Source organism: Herpailurus yagouaroundi, unplaced genomic scaffold (assembly GCF_014898765.1).
Source record: "Herpailurus yagouaroundi ecotype Mexico unplaced genomic scaffold, PumYag 189, whole genome shotgun sequence".
NCBI classification, from domain to species: domain Eukaryota; kingdom Metazoa; phylum Chordata; class Mammalia; order Carnivora; family Felidae; genus Herpailurus; species Herpailurus yagouaroundi.
Window position 1 is genome coordinate 975,153 of NW_024412420.1, and position 14,659 is coordinate 989,811.

At 33.8% G+C, this 14,659-nt stretch overlaps 1 protein-coding gene across 1 annotated transcript in view; it reads left to right on the top strand.

The window, feature by feature from the left end:
* Nucleotides 1-14,659, top strand: part of BCAS3 (BCAS3 microtubule associated cell migration factor) — a 632,238-nt gene that overhangs the window by 151,384 nt on the left and 466,195 nt on the right. The window contains exons 10-11 of the mRNA XM_040497881.1: nucleotides 10,169-10,276; nucleotides 14,006-14,082. Coding sequence (XP_040353815.1) covers nucleotides 10,169-10,276; nucleotides 14,006-14,082 — 185 coding nt within the window. The remainder of the gene's footprint in view (nucleotides 1-10,168; nucleotides 10,277-14,005; nucleotides 14,083-14,659) is intronic.

Genomic DNA, 14,659 nt, shown 5'->3' on the forward strand with positions numbered 1-14,659 from the left:
TTTCTTTCTTTCTTTCTTTCTTTCTTTCTTTCTTTCTTTCTTTCTTTCTTTCTCAAGTTTATTGTGTTTTCCATTTTAATTATTGTACTTTTTAGTTCCATTATTTCTATGTGATTCCTTTTTTCATAATTTCTAGATCTTTATTGATATTCTCAATTTGTTCATCTTTCTCTCTTGTAGTTTCTTTTAGCTCTATGAGCATAATATTTAAATCAATTGATTTAAATTCTTTGTATGGTGAGAAATACAATGTTTTGGTTTCCTCTGATAGTTTCTTTCAATTAATTTCCTTAAAAAAATTTTTTTTAATGTTTATTTTTGAGAGACGTTTATTTATTTTAGAGCATGAGCTGGGGAGGGGCATAGAGAGAGGGAGACACAGAATCTGAAGCAGGCTCCAGACTCTGAGCTGTCAGCACAGAGCCTGACATGGGGCTCGAACTCACTAACCGTGAGATCATGACCTGAGCCAAAATTGGACACTTAACCAATTGAGCCACCCAGGTGCCTTTCTTTCTTTTTCTTTCTTTTTCTTTTTTAATGTTTATATATTTTTGAGAGAGGGAGAGAGAGAGAGAGAGAGAGAGAGAGAGAGTGCAAGCGGGGGAGGGGTAGAGAGAGAGGGAGACACAGAATCAGAAGCAGGCTCCAGGTTCTGACCTGTTAGCACAGAGCTGAAGTGGGGCTTGAACTCACGGACTGCGAGATCATGACCTGAGCCAAAGTCAGACGCTTAACCGACTGAGCCACCCAAGTGCCCCCCCTCTCAATTTATTTTCTATGAATAGGCCATACTTTCCTGGTTTTTTTTTTTTTTATGCCTTGCATTTTTTGTTGATCAGTGGACATTTGAATATTGCAATACGGCAACTCTGAACATCAGGTTGTCCTCCTCCCCAGGGTATGCTGGTTTTGCCTGCATCTACCCGTTGTTTAATGGCTTTTCCAAACTTTTTGTATGTTTATCGTCTTATGTGATTACTGAAATCTCTATTATCTTGGCAGTGAGTCAGTGACCTGACAGAGGTTTGCTTAAATGGCAGACCCCAAAATGAAAAAATAAATACTCTAACTTTTGCAAATTGGTACTGAGCTGGAACAGTCCTTGAATGTGTAGTTATGCCATCTATTATTCTGCCTTAGCCCTCACGTCCAGCCTGTGCAGAGTCAAAGGCCCAGCCAGAGATGCAAGTCTAGTGTCCTTGTGGTTCTTTTCTGAGCATACATCCAGCTCTGGGCATGTGTATTATATACTGAATTACCCAGTATATCATTCAGTTTACACACCCATACCCACACACATGATTTTGCTTTCTGTAAAAAAAATCATTTTATTTTAATTTTGTTATAATTAACAACAGTTTTATGTTAGTTTCAGGTATACAGTATGGTGATTCAACATGATTTTCATTTAAAGGAATTATGTGATTGTAGGGGATGGCAGTTAAGAAATAGGGTAGGCTGGCAGGCTGGAAATTATCAGGTAGGGATTAATGCTACAATCTTGAGGCAGTTTCTTCAATGATATGTATTTCCATAAATTGAATTTCTATGTTCAGTGATTTTTATCTGTTGTTTTCCATTTCATCCCTTTTATTCATTTCCTCTTTATTCTGGAAATGTTTCTGAGGTTATCCTATACTTCACAGATTCAATTTTCTGAACAAATTTGGACATCATTAAAATTAAATACTTCTGCTTTTCAAAAACACCATCAATAGAATAAGAATACAAAACAGTGACAAAACACTTGAAAAATACACATCTGATAAAGGACAGAGATCTCTTAAAACCCAACAATAAGAAAATGAACAACCTGATTAAAAATTGGGCAAAAGACCTCAAACACAATATATAGATGTCAAATGGGCATGTGGAAATATGCTCCGTATCTTATGTCATCAGGGGAAGCCAATTTAAAACAACAATGAGATGTCACTATATACCTGTTACAATGGCCCAAATCCAGAAAGCTGACAGCATCAAATGCTGGTAAGGTTGTGGAGCAACAGGAACTCTCATTTATTTCTGGGAGGAATGCAAAATGGTAAAACCACTTCGTTAAACAGTTTGGCAGTTTCATACAAAGCTAAACTCATACCATTACAATCCATGAATTGCCTTGCTTGGTATTTACCCAAAGGAGTTGAAAATTTAAATTTTCACAAAAAAGTGCACATAGGTGTTTATATTTGCTTTATTTATAGTTGCTAGAACATGAAACAATCACGATATCCTTCAGTAGATGAATGGAGAAATAAACTGTTGACATCCAGGTAATGGAATGTTAATCAGGACTAAAATTAACTGTTAAGCCATAAAATTAAATGGGGGAAAGTTAAATGCATATTACTAAGTGAAAGAAGCCAGTCTGAAAAGGCTACATCCTATATGATTTCAACTCTACTCTCTGGAAAAGGCAAAACTATGGAGACAGTGAAAAGATTAGTGTTTGTCAGGGGTTGGGGGTGAAGGAGGGACGAATAGGTAGAGCATATAGGAATTTTAGGGTAGTGAATCTATCCTTTATGATACTATAATGTTGGATATATGCCATTATAAATTTGTCCAAACCCATAAAATGTACAACACCAAGAGTGAACCCTAATGTAAGCTGTGGACTTTGGGTGATTATATGTCATTGTAGATTCATTGATTGTAGCAAACATTCCATTCTGATGGGGGATGTTGTTAAAGGTAGTCTATGCATGAATGGTGGAAGGGGTATATGGAAAAATCTCTGTACGTTTTCAATTTTGCTGTGAAGCAAAAATTGCTCTAAAAATAAAAAAATTACATTAAATATATTAAAATATTTTTAATGTGAAAAGTATTACATAGAAAGTAAAATACTGAAGTAGGCAAGATATTTATATGGAAATGTTTAGTGTTTTCTTGGTGTTTATAATATTTATAGATGGTATTTATAGGTGGCATTTATAATATTTTCAATATTTTTCCTTATGAGAAATCTAATGTAACTACTTGGTTTTATAGTTCCTTATTGCTTAATTTAACCATTGCATTTTCAATAATGGAGGCTTTTAAAAAAATTTGCTCTTTAAGTAGTTCTAGTCAATGCTCTTCACTGAAATAGATCAAATATGTAAATATCATACCATTGGCTATGGAAGGACTTTTCCAAAACTCTCTAATAGAAGCTTAATAATTTCCCTTATGGGTATAGGTCACTGGTACAGTAGGTGACACATTATTCTGATACAAAAATTTTCAACTTCTGTTCTTGGTTGCTTACTATAAAACAGGCTACTTAGGTAAAGAAAAGGTCAGTTAAGGACAATTTGTATTCGTGTCTATTTTTTAAATTTTAAAAAATGTTTTATTTACTCTTGAGAGAGAGAGAGAGACAGAGCATGAGTGAGAGAGGAGCAGAGCAAGAGAGGCACACAGAATCTAAAGCAGGCTCCGGGCTCTGAGCTGTCAGCACAGAACCTGATGTGGGGCTTGAACTCATAAGCTGTGAGACCATGACTTGAGCTGAAGTCGGATGCTTAACCTACTGAGCCACTCAAGCACCCCTGTATTCATGTCTATTTTATATTTATCATAAAAAGTGTAACATAACTTTATACTATGCATGTTGCTGTCTGTGTATTGGTAAGACAGAGGTACTGGGTTCACAAGTTAGAGTTCCTGAACCAACCATTTAATAATAAAAACTGCATCATTCCTGCTTTTTCTTCTAACCTGTGGTGTTTGCTTGCAATATATTCAGTTACGTTCTACCTTTGGCTCTCAACATATCTATGTGGAACTTTTTTCCTTAAAGAATTAATTAGGTTTATTGTAAAGTTAAGTCACAGCTTTATGTTTAAATGTCAGACACAAACATATGAAAATGTTACCCCATTCAAATTCTAGAAATCTAATGAAAACTCATTCTGTAAACAACTTTCTTGTGGCACTGTTTGGTGTATACTAGAGTGCAGAGTCAAAACTTGTTTCATATATTCATTTGAGTTTAACACATATCCTTTCTGTTATGGGGCATGCACACTGCTGCTGTTATAGAAAGCTTTCTCATCAGCCTACCCATGAGAAAAATTAAGATTGTCTTGCTGTGTTCCAGGGAAATAGTCAAGGCTTTTAAAAAGAGAAAAAATAGAGAACAAAAGGATATGTCAGGCGTGTACACAACTGTGTTATTGGCAGATAGCATGACTGACTCCTTTATGAATGTGTGACTTTCTGAAAACTCTTGTTTTAAAAGAATTATCTTTTTTCTATTAGGCATTAAATAAAAGGTCCCCCCCCCCACCCCACCCCATATAAGTAGATTTTTCAATTCTACCAAGTCTTGTTTGGTCAACTCTAAACTGAGCCTTCATAGTATTTGTTTTGTCTGTTTCTATTGAAGATTTTCTGCAGGAAGAATCTCAGTTGTGACATAGTATGGATGCCAGTGAAATGATCAGAATTCAAGTTTCTAGTGTACTGTGGCTATACTGAGCTGCTAATTGAAGGTGACAAGCTGTTTTTTTCTTCCCAGTTGGTCTGGCAAAATGTTAGATTTCATTCATTATTAACTCATTGCTTCTCAGCAGAGGACTGGATTAATTAGTTGGGAACATTAAGAAAAGAATTTTGCCTTGTGTCAATTTAGAGATTGAAGTTCAGGTTTTACTAGTTTCCCCCCCACCCCAGTTTTGCCACTTGTATACAGTTGTGTATCAAGTGTATCAAGACACAGCAACATTTCCATTATCCCCAGAATTTTCTCATGGCACTTTACTTCCCTCTTTCTTTGTCCTCTGGCAACAACTGATCTACTTCCAATAATTGTAGTTTTACCTTTGAAGCTTTTCATTGAAAAGGGACTCATGCAGTGTGTAGACTTTTGTATCTGACCTTTTCTTTCTTACTTCCTAATGGTTTTAAGATTCATTTTGTATGGATAATTCATTTTTCAAAATTGCTGAGTAATATTGCATTACCTCAATATATCATAGTATATTTATCCATTCACTTATTGACTTACATTTAAGTGTTTTGTTATTATGAGTAACAAATTACCTAGATGTGACACAGTAAGGGTATGTTCACTGTATAAAAAGCAGCTAAACTATTTTTCAAAGTGAGTATATCATTTTGCACTCCTAACAGCAGTGTATGACAGTTTTAATTACTTTGCATTCTTATATTACCAGTCTTAAATTCTAGCCATTCTAATGAGTATAGTGGTATCCCTTAGTGGTTTAGTGTTTTTAATTTGTATTCCCATGATGTTCAGCATCTTTTCAAGTGTTTAGTTGCCCTCTCTATATTTCCTTGGTAAAGTGTCAAATATTATGGCCATTAAAAAATGTGTTGTATGTATCATTATTGTTGAATGATAAGAGTTCTTTTTATGTTCTGGGTACAAACCCTTAGTCAGATATATCTTTTGAAAATATTTTCTCACGATATGGGGCTTGCTTGTTCATTTTTAAATATCAATTAAAATTTTTTTTAAAATTTTATTTTTTATTTTTTAAAACTTACATCAATTAGCATATAGTGCAACAATGATTTCAGGAGTAGATTCCTTAGTGCCCGTTACCCATTTAGCCCATCCCCCCTCCCACAACCCCTCCAATAACCCTCAGTTTGTTCTCCATATTTAAGAGTCTCTTGTGTTTTGTCCCCCTCCCTGTTTTTATATTATTTTTATTTCCCTTCCCTTATGTTCATCTGTTTTGTCTCTTAAAGTCCTGATATGAGTGAAGTCATATGATACTTGTCTTCCTCTGACTAATTTCACTTAGCATAATACCCTCCAGTTCCATCCACATAGTTGCAAGTGGCAAGATTTCATTCTTTTTGATTGCCGAGTAATACTCCATTGTATATATATATACCACATCTTCTTTATCCGTTCATCCATTGATGGACATTTGGGCTCTTTCCATACTTGGCTATTGTTGATAGTGCTGCTATAAACATGGGGGTGCATGTGTCCCTTCGAAACAGCACACCTGTATCCCGTGGATCAATGCCTAGTAGTGCAATTGCTGGGTCTAGGGTAGTTCTATTTTTAGTTTTTTGAGGAACCTCCATACTGGTTTCCAGATTGGCTGCACCAGCTTGCATTCTCCAAAAAATAAAATTTGTTTTGATAATTTTGTGTTGTCAATTATGTCTGTGTTCATACTTTCTTTTTCTTATTTAAGAAATAGATTTATCTAGGGGCGCCTAGATGGCTCAGGTGGTGAAGTGTCCGAGTCTTGATTTTGGCTTAGGTAATGATCTCACGATCTTGAGTTTGAGCTCCACATCAGGCTCTGTGCTGAATCCTAGCACAGAGCCTGCTTGGGATTTTCTCTGTCCCTCTCTCTCTACCTGTCCCCCTGCATATAAATCAATAAATCAATGAATCAATCAATCTTTTTTTTTTTTAAATTTTTTTCAACGTTTTTATTTATTTATGGGACAGACAGAGATAGAGCATGAACGGGGGAGGGGCAGAGAGAGAGGGAGACACAGAATCGGAAACAGGCTCCAGGCTCCGAGCCATCAGCCCAGAGCCTGACGCGGGGCTCGAACTCACGGACCGTGAGATCGTGACCTGGCTGAAGTCGGACGCTTAACCGACTGCGCCACCCAGGCGCCCCTCAATCAATCTTAAAAAAATATATTTTATCTATATTTTGTTCTAGAAACTATTTGGTTCTTATATTCTTAGGCTGTGATCTATTTTGAGTTATTTTTTACAAAATAACATATATAAAATAACTTATGTTTTATAAAATAACTTATATATATAAAATATATAACATAAGTTAGGGAAAAATTTAATTCCTTCCGTGCAAATAACTAATTTTTAAAAGCAACATTTGTTTAAAAATTATTGTTTCATCACTTAATTATATGGCACCTTTGATGAAAATCATTAGGTCATACATGTGAGTTTATTTATGGATGCTCTGTTCTGCTCCCTTGACCTATATGTCTGGGCTCAGACCAGTATCATAATACCTTTTTTTTTCTTAAATTGAGATACACTTGCCATATGACATTATATTAGTTTCAGGTATCCGATGTAATGATTTGATATTTGTGTATACTGCAAAATGATCACCACAGTAAGTCTAGTTAATATTTGTCACCACACAGTTACCATATTTTACTTTTGATGAGAACTTTTAAGACCTACTCTCTTAGCAACTTTTAAATATATAATACAGTATTGTTAACTATAGTCACCATGCTCTACATTGTATCCGCAGGACTTATTAATCTTCTAACTGGGTGTTTTTTCCTTTTGTCCATCTTCTCCCATTTTGCCTACCCCCTACCTCTGGCAAGTATAGTCTGTTCTCTGAATTGATGAGTTCATCTTTTTTGTTTTTTTTTTTTTAAATTCCGCATATATGTGAGATTGTACAATATTTGTCATTGACTTATTTCAGTCAGCATAATGCCCTCAAAGTGTATCCATGTCACAAATGGCAAGATTTCCTTTTTTTAAAAATGCCTGAATAATGCTCCATTGTGTATGTATATCTGTATCTACCACATTTTCTCTATCCTTTTATCCATTGATGGACCCAGGTTGCTTACATGTCTTGGCTGTTGTAAATAGTGCTGCAATGAACATACCAGTGCATGACGTATCTTTTATTATTATTATTATTATTATTTTAAGTTTTATGTTTATTTATTTTGAGGGCGATAGCAGGTGGGGGAGGGGTAGAAAGAGGGAGACGGAATCCCAAGCAGGCTCCATGCTCCAGTGCAGATCTCTGTGTGGGGATTGAACCCACCCACGAACAGCGAGATCATGACCTGAGCCAAAGTCAGAGTTGGACGCTTAATCCATTAAGCCACCATGCGCCCCTTGAGTGAGCCTTTTATTTATTTATTTTTTTTTTGATAAATACCCAGAGGTGGAATTGCTGGATTATATGATGTTTTTACTTAAAAAAATTGTTTTTAACTTAAATTCCAGTTAACATACAGCATAATATTAGTTTCAGATATAGAATTTAGTGATTCAACACTTCCATACAACACCTGGTGCTCATCACAAGTGCAACCCTTAATCCCCTTTACCTATTTCACGTACCCCCATTCACTTCCCCTCTGGTAACCATCAGCTTGTTTTCTATAGTTAAGAGTCTGTTTCTTGGTTTTAATTTTTTGAGGGACCTCCATACTATTTTCCATAGTGAGTGCTGCAATTTACATGTCCCACCATCAATGCACAAGAGTTCCCTTTTCTTTGCACCCTTGCTAACTCATATTTCTTATCTTTTTGATAATAGCCATTCTAACAGATGTGAGGTGACATCTCCTATTATCTTAATTATTATAGATTAATAATGTTTCATACATATAAAGTCACTAATCATGTTTTGCAAATTTTCATAAATATTTAGAAATTAACTTGTTAAATGAGAGTGGTCAGAGCAGACAGGTTTGCCTTGTTCTTGATCTTTTGGTGAAAGATTTTTTGTTTTGTTTTGTTTTGTTTTTAAGTCTGTGTAGATGTCCTTCAGCAATTTGAAATTGTCTTATATGCAACAACCTTTCATTCCTGGGATAAACCTCGTCTCATTTTGTATTGCTGGATTTGATTTGTTAATATTTTGTTGGAGAATTTTTATGTATAGTCATGAGATACATAGATACAGAAATGTATCTGTAGTTTCTTCCAAAGTATTTGTTTAGTTTTGCAATCAGGTGTTACTTTCTTCATAAAATAAGTTGAGAAGTTCCTCCTCTTCTACCTTCTGAAAGTGTTTATGTAGGATATCTAAACATTTTTGTTTAAATGATTAATAGGATTTACAAATGAGCCATTTTTACAAGGATTTCACTGTGAGAAGTTTTAAATTATGAGTTCAGTTTCTTTTATAGATACTGGAACAGTCAAATTATTTGTTTCTTTGTAGATTGGTTTCAGAAAACTAGGTTTCATGTTTTCTTTTCTTTTGCTTACTCCCGTTTCAATTCATTGATTTCATATTGTATTTTATTATTAATTCCCTCATTGAACTTTTATTGGATTTAACTTGTTCTTCTTTTCCTACCTTGTTAAGGTAGAAACATGAATCTTTTTATCTGTTCTAGAGTCAAGAACCCAGTCTCTTAATAACTATACCTTTCCAAAATAATCTGATCATGTGGAATGTATATTTATATACATTTTGGAGTGAGGTCTCATTCTGGTAGATTTTTTATTAGAGTTGAACTGTTTCAGTTTAGAAAGTCTGTCAGCCTGTGGTATATACTTCAGTTTATTTTGATTTGTTTTGTTTTGTTTCTTTTTGTGTAAATATGTCAAAATTTTTACTTAGATTTATTCCAAGGTATTCAATATATTCATATATCCAATATATACGGATTTAAAATTTCACTTTATAATGGTTTGTCCTTAATTTATAAAAATATGGGTGGTATTGTACCTAGTGACCAGGGTAAATTGATATGTCAATTAATTAGCAATCCATATTACCAATTAATTCATGTATTAATCCATATATTAATGGTTCTTTATTGTGGGGTTGTCTTTATGTATATTTTGACATACAGATTTGTCTTACTGGGTTTTATACATACACAGGCAAATTCTTGGCAAATAATGACAGCTTTTTTTCTTCCTTATAGTAATTTCTTTTCTTGCCTTATGCACAGGACTTTTCCATACTGTCTTGAGTAGATGTGGTAATAATGAGTATTCTTGTCTAGTTCCTGATTTTAGGGTGAAGGTTTTCAGTGTTTTACCATTATATATAATTGATAGTTTTTCTTAGTTTTAAGGTTGCTATACATTATCAGATTAATGAAATATTTCTTATGAACAAGTTTTTAATTTTATCAAATACTTTTATGTATTTATTGAGATAATCTTATAGTTTTCTTTTGTATAGTGATAATTTGGTGAATGAGTTTCATTTTCTTTTTTCCCCCTAATTTTGAATTAATGAAATGAATTGATTGGGATATATTATGATATTATGAACTATTTTAATAGTTCAAGTAAATTTCCTTGTATTATGTTAATTAGGGGTTTTAAGATTATGTTAATAAGAAAATATAGAGTTTACTGGCCCCCCCCACATTTTTAAAAATATGGCTTTTGTCTTTTTTTCTTTTTGTTTTTCTTTCTCTCTCTCTCTCTCTCTCTCTCTCTCTCTCTCTCTCTCTCTCTCTCTTTTTTTTTTAGCACAAGTCCACCTTACTGTTGTGTAGATCTATATTCACTTCGTACTGGTGAGATGGTCAAGTCTATTCAGTTTAAAACACCTATCTATGATCTCCACTGCAACAAGCGGTAAGCATTTTTTCATGTATTTCTTCTTTTTAAAAAATATTTTTTAATGTTTATTTATTTTTGAGAGAGAGAGACAGACAGACAGACTGAGCAGGGGAAGGGAGAGAGAGACACACACACAGAATCTGAAACAGGCTCCAGGCTTAGAGCTGTCAGCACAGAGCCCCATGTGGGGCTCAAACCCATGAACCTCGAGATCATGACCTGAGCCAAAGTGGCATGCTTAACCAGCTGACTGAGCCACTTTGGTGCCCCTTTCATGTGTTTCTTATACAAAGTAATGCACCTCCTGGGCATGTAGAGCTCTACTGGTATCATTGACTATCTTTGATTTATTTATTTTTTTTAAAGTTACAAAATACCCTCCCTGAATTTTGCCAAGTGGAGTAACTGTTAAGATTTCTGAATGAATGTTTTCAAACTTCCAGTCTTGATCCATTAGTGAATTAAGTTTAGCGAGTCATAATCAGTATTTTAAGACTGAAATGGAAAAGAACAAAAAGTAAGCAAATGTACAAAGGTTAAGCATTGCTTTGGGGAACTTTTTTACATGTATAACATAGCTTTTTAATATATAGAATGTATGAACTTCTGTGGGTTTACTGGTTTATAATGTGAAATATAACTTTCCTGTTAGCATTCATCAAAACAAAGCATATATCTGAACAATAAAAGTGGCTTTTAAATATTGTTATTTATTTATATTTAACAGTAGAACTAAAGCATGGACTAGATACATTTTCCTTCTTTCAAATCTATTTTGTTAAAATCTCTAAGAAAACACTCAGATCTGGGTTGAACCTGACCTAATGATAATGAAGATTTAACTTATAGCCATTGAATATTAGGGGAGAAAGGGACCTTAAGAATCTTCTATTACTCAGCACTTCATTTTACGTTTGAGAAAATTGCAGCCCTGCATTGGAAAATGTCTTGATCAAGGTCATGGATGCAAACTGTAAATCTGAACATCTCATCAAAAAGCAAACACATGGAACATGGAAAACACAATATTTTGTGCTGTGTCAATATAAAATAAATTTTGTAATAAAAGACTCTCGGGTTAGATTTTAAAGAGATTCAAAAAGTGACTCAGAAAGGTTGAATATAAAAAGAAGCTAAAGACAGACCTGACAAATGCAAACTAAAAGGATATGTGGGCTTTGATACTAATGATAAAAGTGTTTGAATTCAAGTATAAAAACATGAACTAGGACAAAGAAAAGCTGTTCAGTGATAGTGTGCAGTTCATAGTGAAGATCTAATTATTATGCATATTTATACTTTAAATAGTCTCAAACTCAAAATTATAGGAAACAAATATTATTGCTGGGATAACGTAATTATCCAGTGACACAGCAAATTATTCAAAATCAACATTATTGAATGGCTGGATCCAATGGATAATATATTTAACCTGGGAAAATGTAATGAAAGCCCTTTTTCAAGTGTCCTTGTGCTGTCTCACACAACAGATTACATACCTACTTAGCCAAACAGCAACTTGCACACACTTGGAAAGGGAGATTAAGTACAAATAAGATTTGTAGGGCACAATTTACTTGTAGTACTACAAATATGCAAATACACTAGAAAACAGAGGAACAAAGTGCAGTTAAATTTTTAAAAAAGTATTTCTTGCAAAATATTTTAAAACTGTTACAGAGACAGGGTGCCTGGGTGGCTTAGTTTGTCAAGCTTCCGACTTCGGCTCAGGTCATGATCTGATGGTTCACGAGTTCGAGCCCTGCGTTGGTCTCTGTGCTGACAGTTTAGAGCCTGGAGCGTGCTTCAGATTCTGTCTTCCTTTCTGCCCCTCCCCCGCTTGTTTTCCCTCTGTCTCTCTCTCTCTCTCTTTCTCTCTCTCTCTCTTTCTCTCTCTCTCTCTCTCTCTCTCTCTCTCTCTCTCTCTCTCTCTCTCTCACACACACACACACACACACACACACACACACAAATAAAACATTAAAAAAAACACAACCTGTTACAGATGCTATGAATGGCAGATTTGGGTTTTTCTTAAGTCTGCACTTGTTCCAAGTACTGCAGTTAGGTCAGCTTTTCCTACAACAAATATTTTTGTGTTTATCACTTTTAATTTTAGCCATGAAGTAATGAGCACATTTAATATTAAACAGATATAAATTACATTGAAAATTAATACAGTTAATTTTTTTGTAGTCATCAGTGTGCTCGTTGTAAGTAATTAGTAATTGTGAAACTTGTAAGTAGGAGTAAAAGGAGATAAAAGAGTGATTTATGAATATGAGATATCATTAATGAAAAGTGATTATGAAATTCTCTGGATATTTGGTTGATATAGCAAAGGTTCATATTCTACCTTTATTTTTTTTTTTTAAGAAAAACTATTTGAAGATATGTTCCAACAAAAAACATCTGTTGATTTGGGCACATTATGTAGTATTTTTAAAAATTGGTTTTCCCATTAGAAGTTGCATGAGTTCAAATGGTGAAGGTTAGAGGAAAAGCTATCATGCAGATTTCAGGATACTGCTTAGATTTTGCTCTATAAAGTGTCAAATCTATTCACCAGGTCTTTCCCTGGTTAATTTTGCATTTGGTTTTGCAAATCAGCTCTATGGCACAGTGTTTTGGACTTAGCAATATTCATAATAAATTAAACTGTCCTTGTTGGAATCATTCTTTGTTACTGTATTATGGGGAGGAGCTGCTTGATTATAGGAAAACTTTTCATCTCTGGTTTGTCTGCGTTTTCTCTCATTTGAGTTTGTCACCTTCTTATTATGGGTTCCCTAAGCCTTTAACCTGGGTCTGAGGATTGGTTGGTTTCTTATATTAAGTGCCATGACTGAATCATTTATTATGTGTTGTCAACTGTGTTAAGGATTTTGTTTTGCATTAGCAAATGAACAAGATTATTAAAGCATGCATGTTGAAGACAACACTTTTCTTTTTTCCCGCTCACCATTAACATCTGTTACTCAGGCTTACCTCCCCCAAATTTGGAAAAATACACTGAGTATGTTAAATATTTAACAATTGTAATCTTTAATTATTAAAATGACTTTGAAATTTATATCTTTACATTAATGTTATGCAAGGAGAAGTATTCTAAAACATAATTTATAAAATAACTTAATTTTGGATGTATTTTAGGAATTTTGATTATGAAAAAATTTTATAACTGAATTATGTTCCTAATTCTTTGCGCATCTTGGGCTTTGGGAGATAGTTCATACAGATTCTGATTAAATTTTAATATATTGAATCAATCAGAAATGGCTCATTTATACTGAATAACAGTTGTCTGAGTTTGCTTTCTTTCTTTTGCTCTTGTGTTGGGAAATTCAGCAGTCATTTTAAGTGACAGGTTACATAAATCCATTTTATGTTTAATTTCATGACTTTGAGCAGCACTGGAAAACACTTTTAGTAAATAGCCAGCAGTTTATTGATTTCATACATTCCTAATGAAGAAAGATTTATTTGATTAATAATGAATGAAAATAAAATTTTATTCAGAGAAAAATAATTTTTTAAGCTATAGTTTGTTCTGTCACTTTTCTTCTAATCATGTTTTTCTTGATTACTATAAGGATTTTGTGGTTCTGTTTTTATATTTTAACAGGCAGAGGTTTCTTGCCAAAATTGCATTGGTAGATACTTACTTAAATCTAATGATTTATCTTATTTATAATTTAATTTACAGAATTTCACATTCACATTTTTTTCCCCCTCTAATTTTAGGATCCTCGTTGTAGTCTTGCAGGAGAAAATTGCTGCCTTTGATAGCTGTACTTTCACAAAAAAATTTTTTGTCACAAGTATGTATCAAATTGATTTCTTATACATTTGAGTTTATACTATTTGATAGAATCAGCAAACTTATTGTAATCATAACATCAGTGTTTCGTGGTTATTCGATTATTATGATATTCCAGTGTTTCTGTGGATCTCTTACTACTGTAATTTTATGGTGTATCTTTACAACCCACAGCACATTTTCTATCTGTTATTGAGGACACCTTGTACTGTATTGCCTCAATTTCTCCTTAGTCTCCTTGAGTAATTGTGATTAATTTAGGTTCATGTAGCTATCTATGTTATACTTTCAAAGCCTGTGTTAAATTACTTTATTAACATAACATACTTGAAGAGTTATCTGGGTTATTGCAACTGAGGGATTTGAAACTTAGAGAAATGTTTCAGTCTCTTTCTGTGTCTCCCTCCTTCTTATTCCATCTCCCATGACTTCTAGTACTGTTTGAAAGTGCAAAAATAAGCATAGAATCTGGAGCCATACATGCACTCACTGATTGGTCGACTGATTTTTTTTTTAAGGCTTATTTATTTATTTTGAGAGAGAGAGAGAGAGAGAGAGAGAGAGAGAGAGAGAGAGAG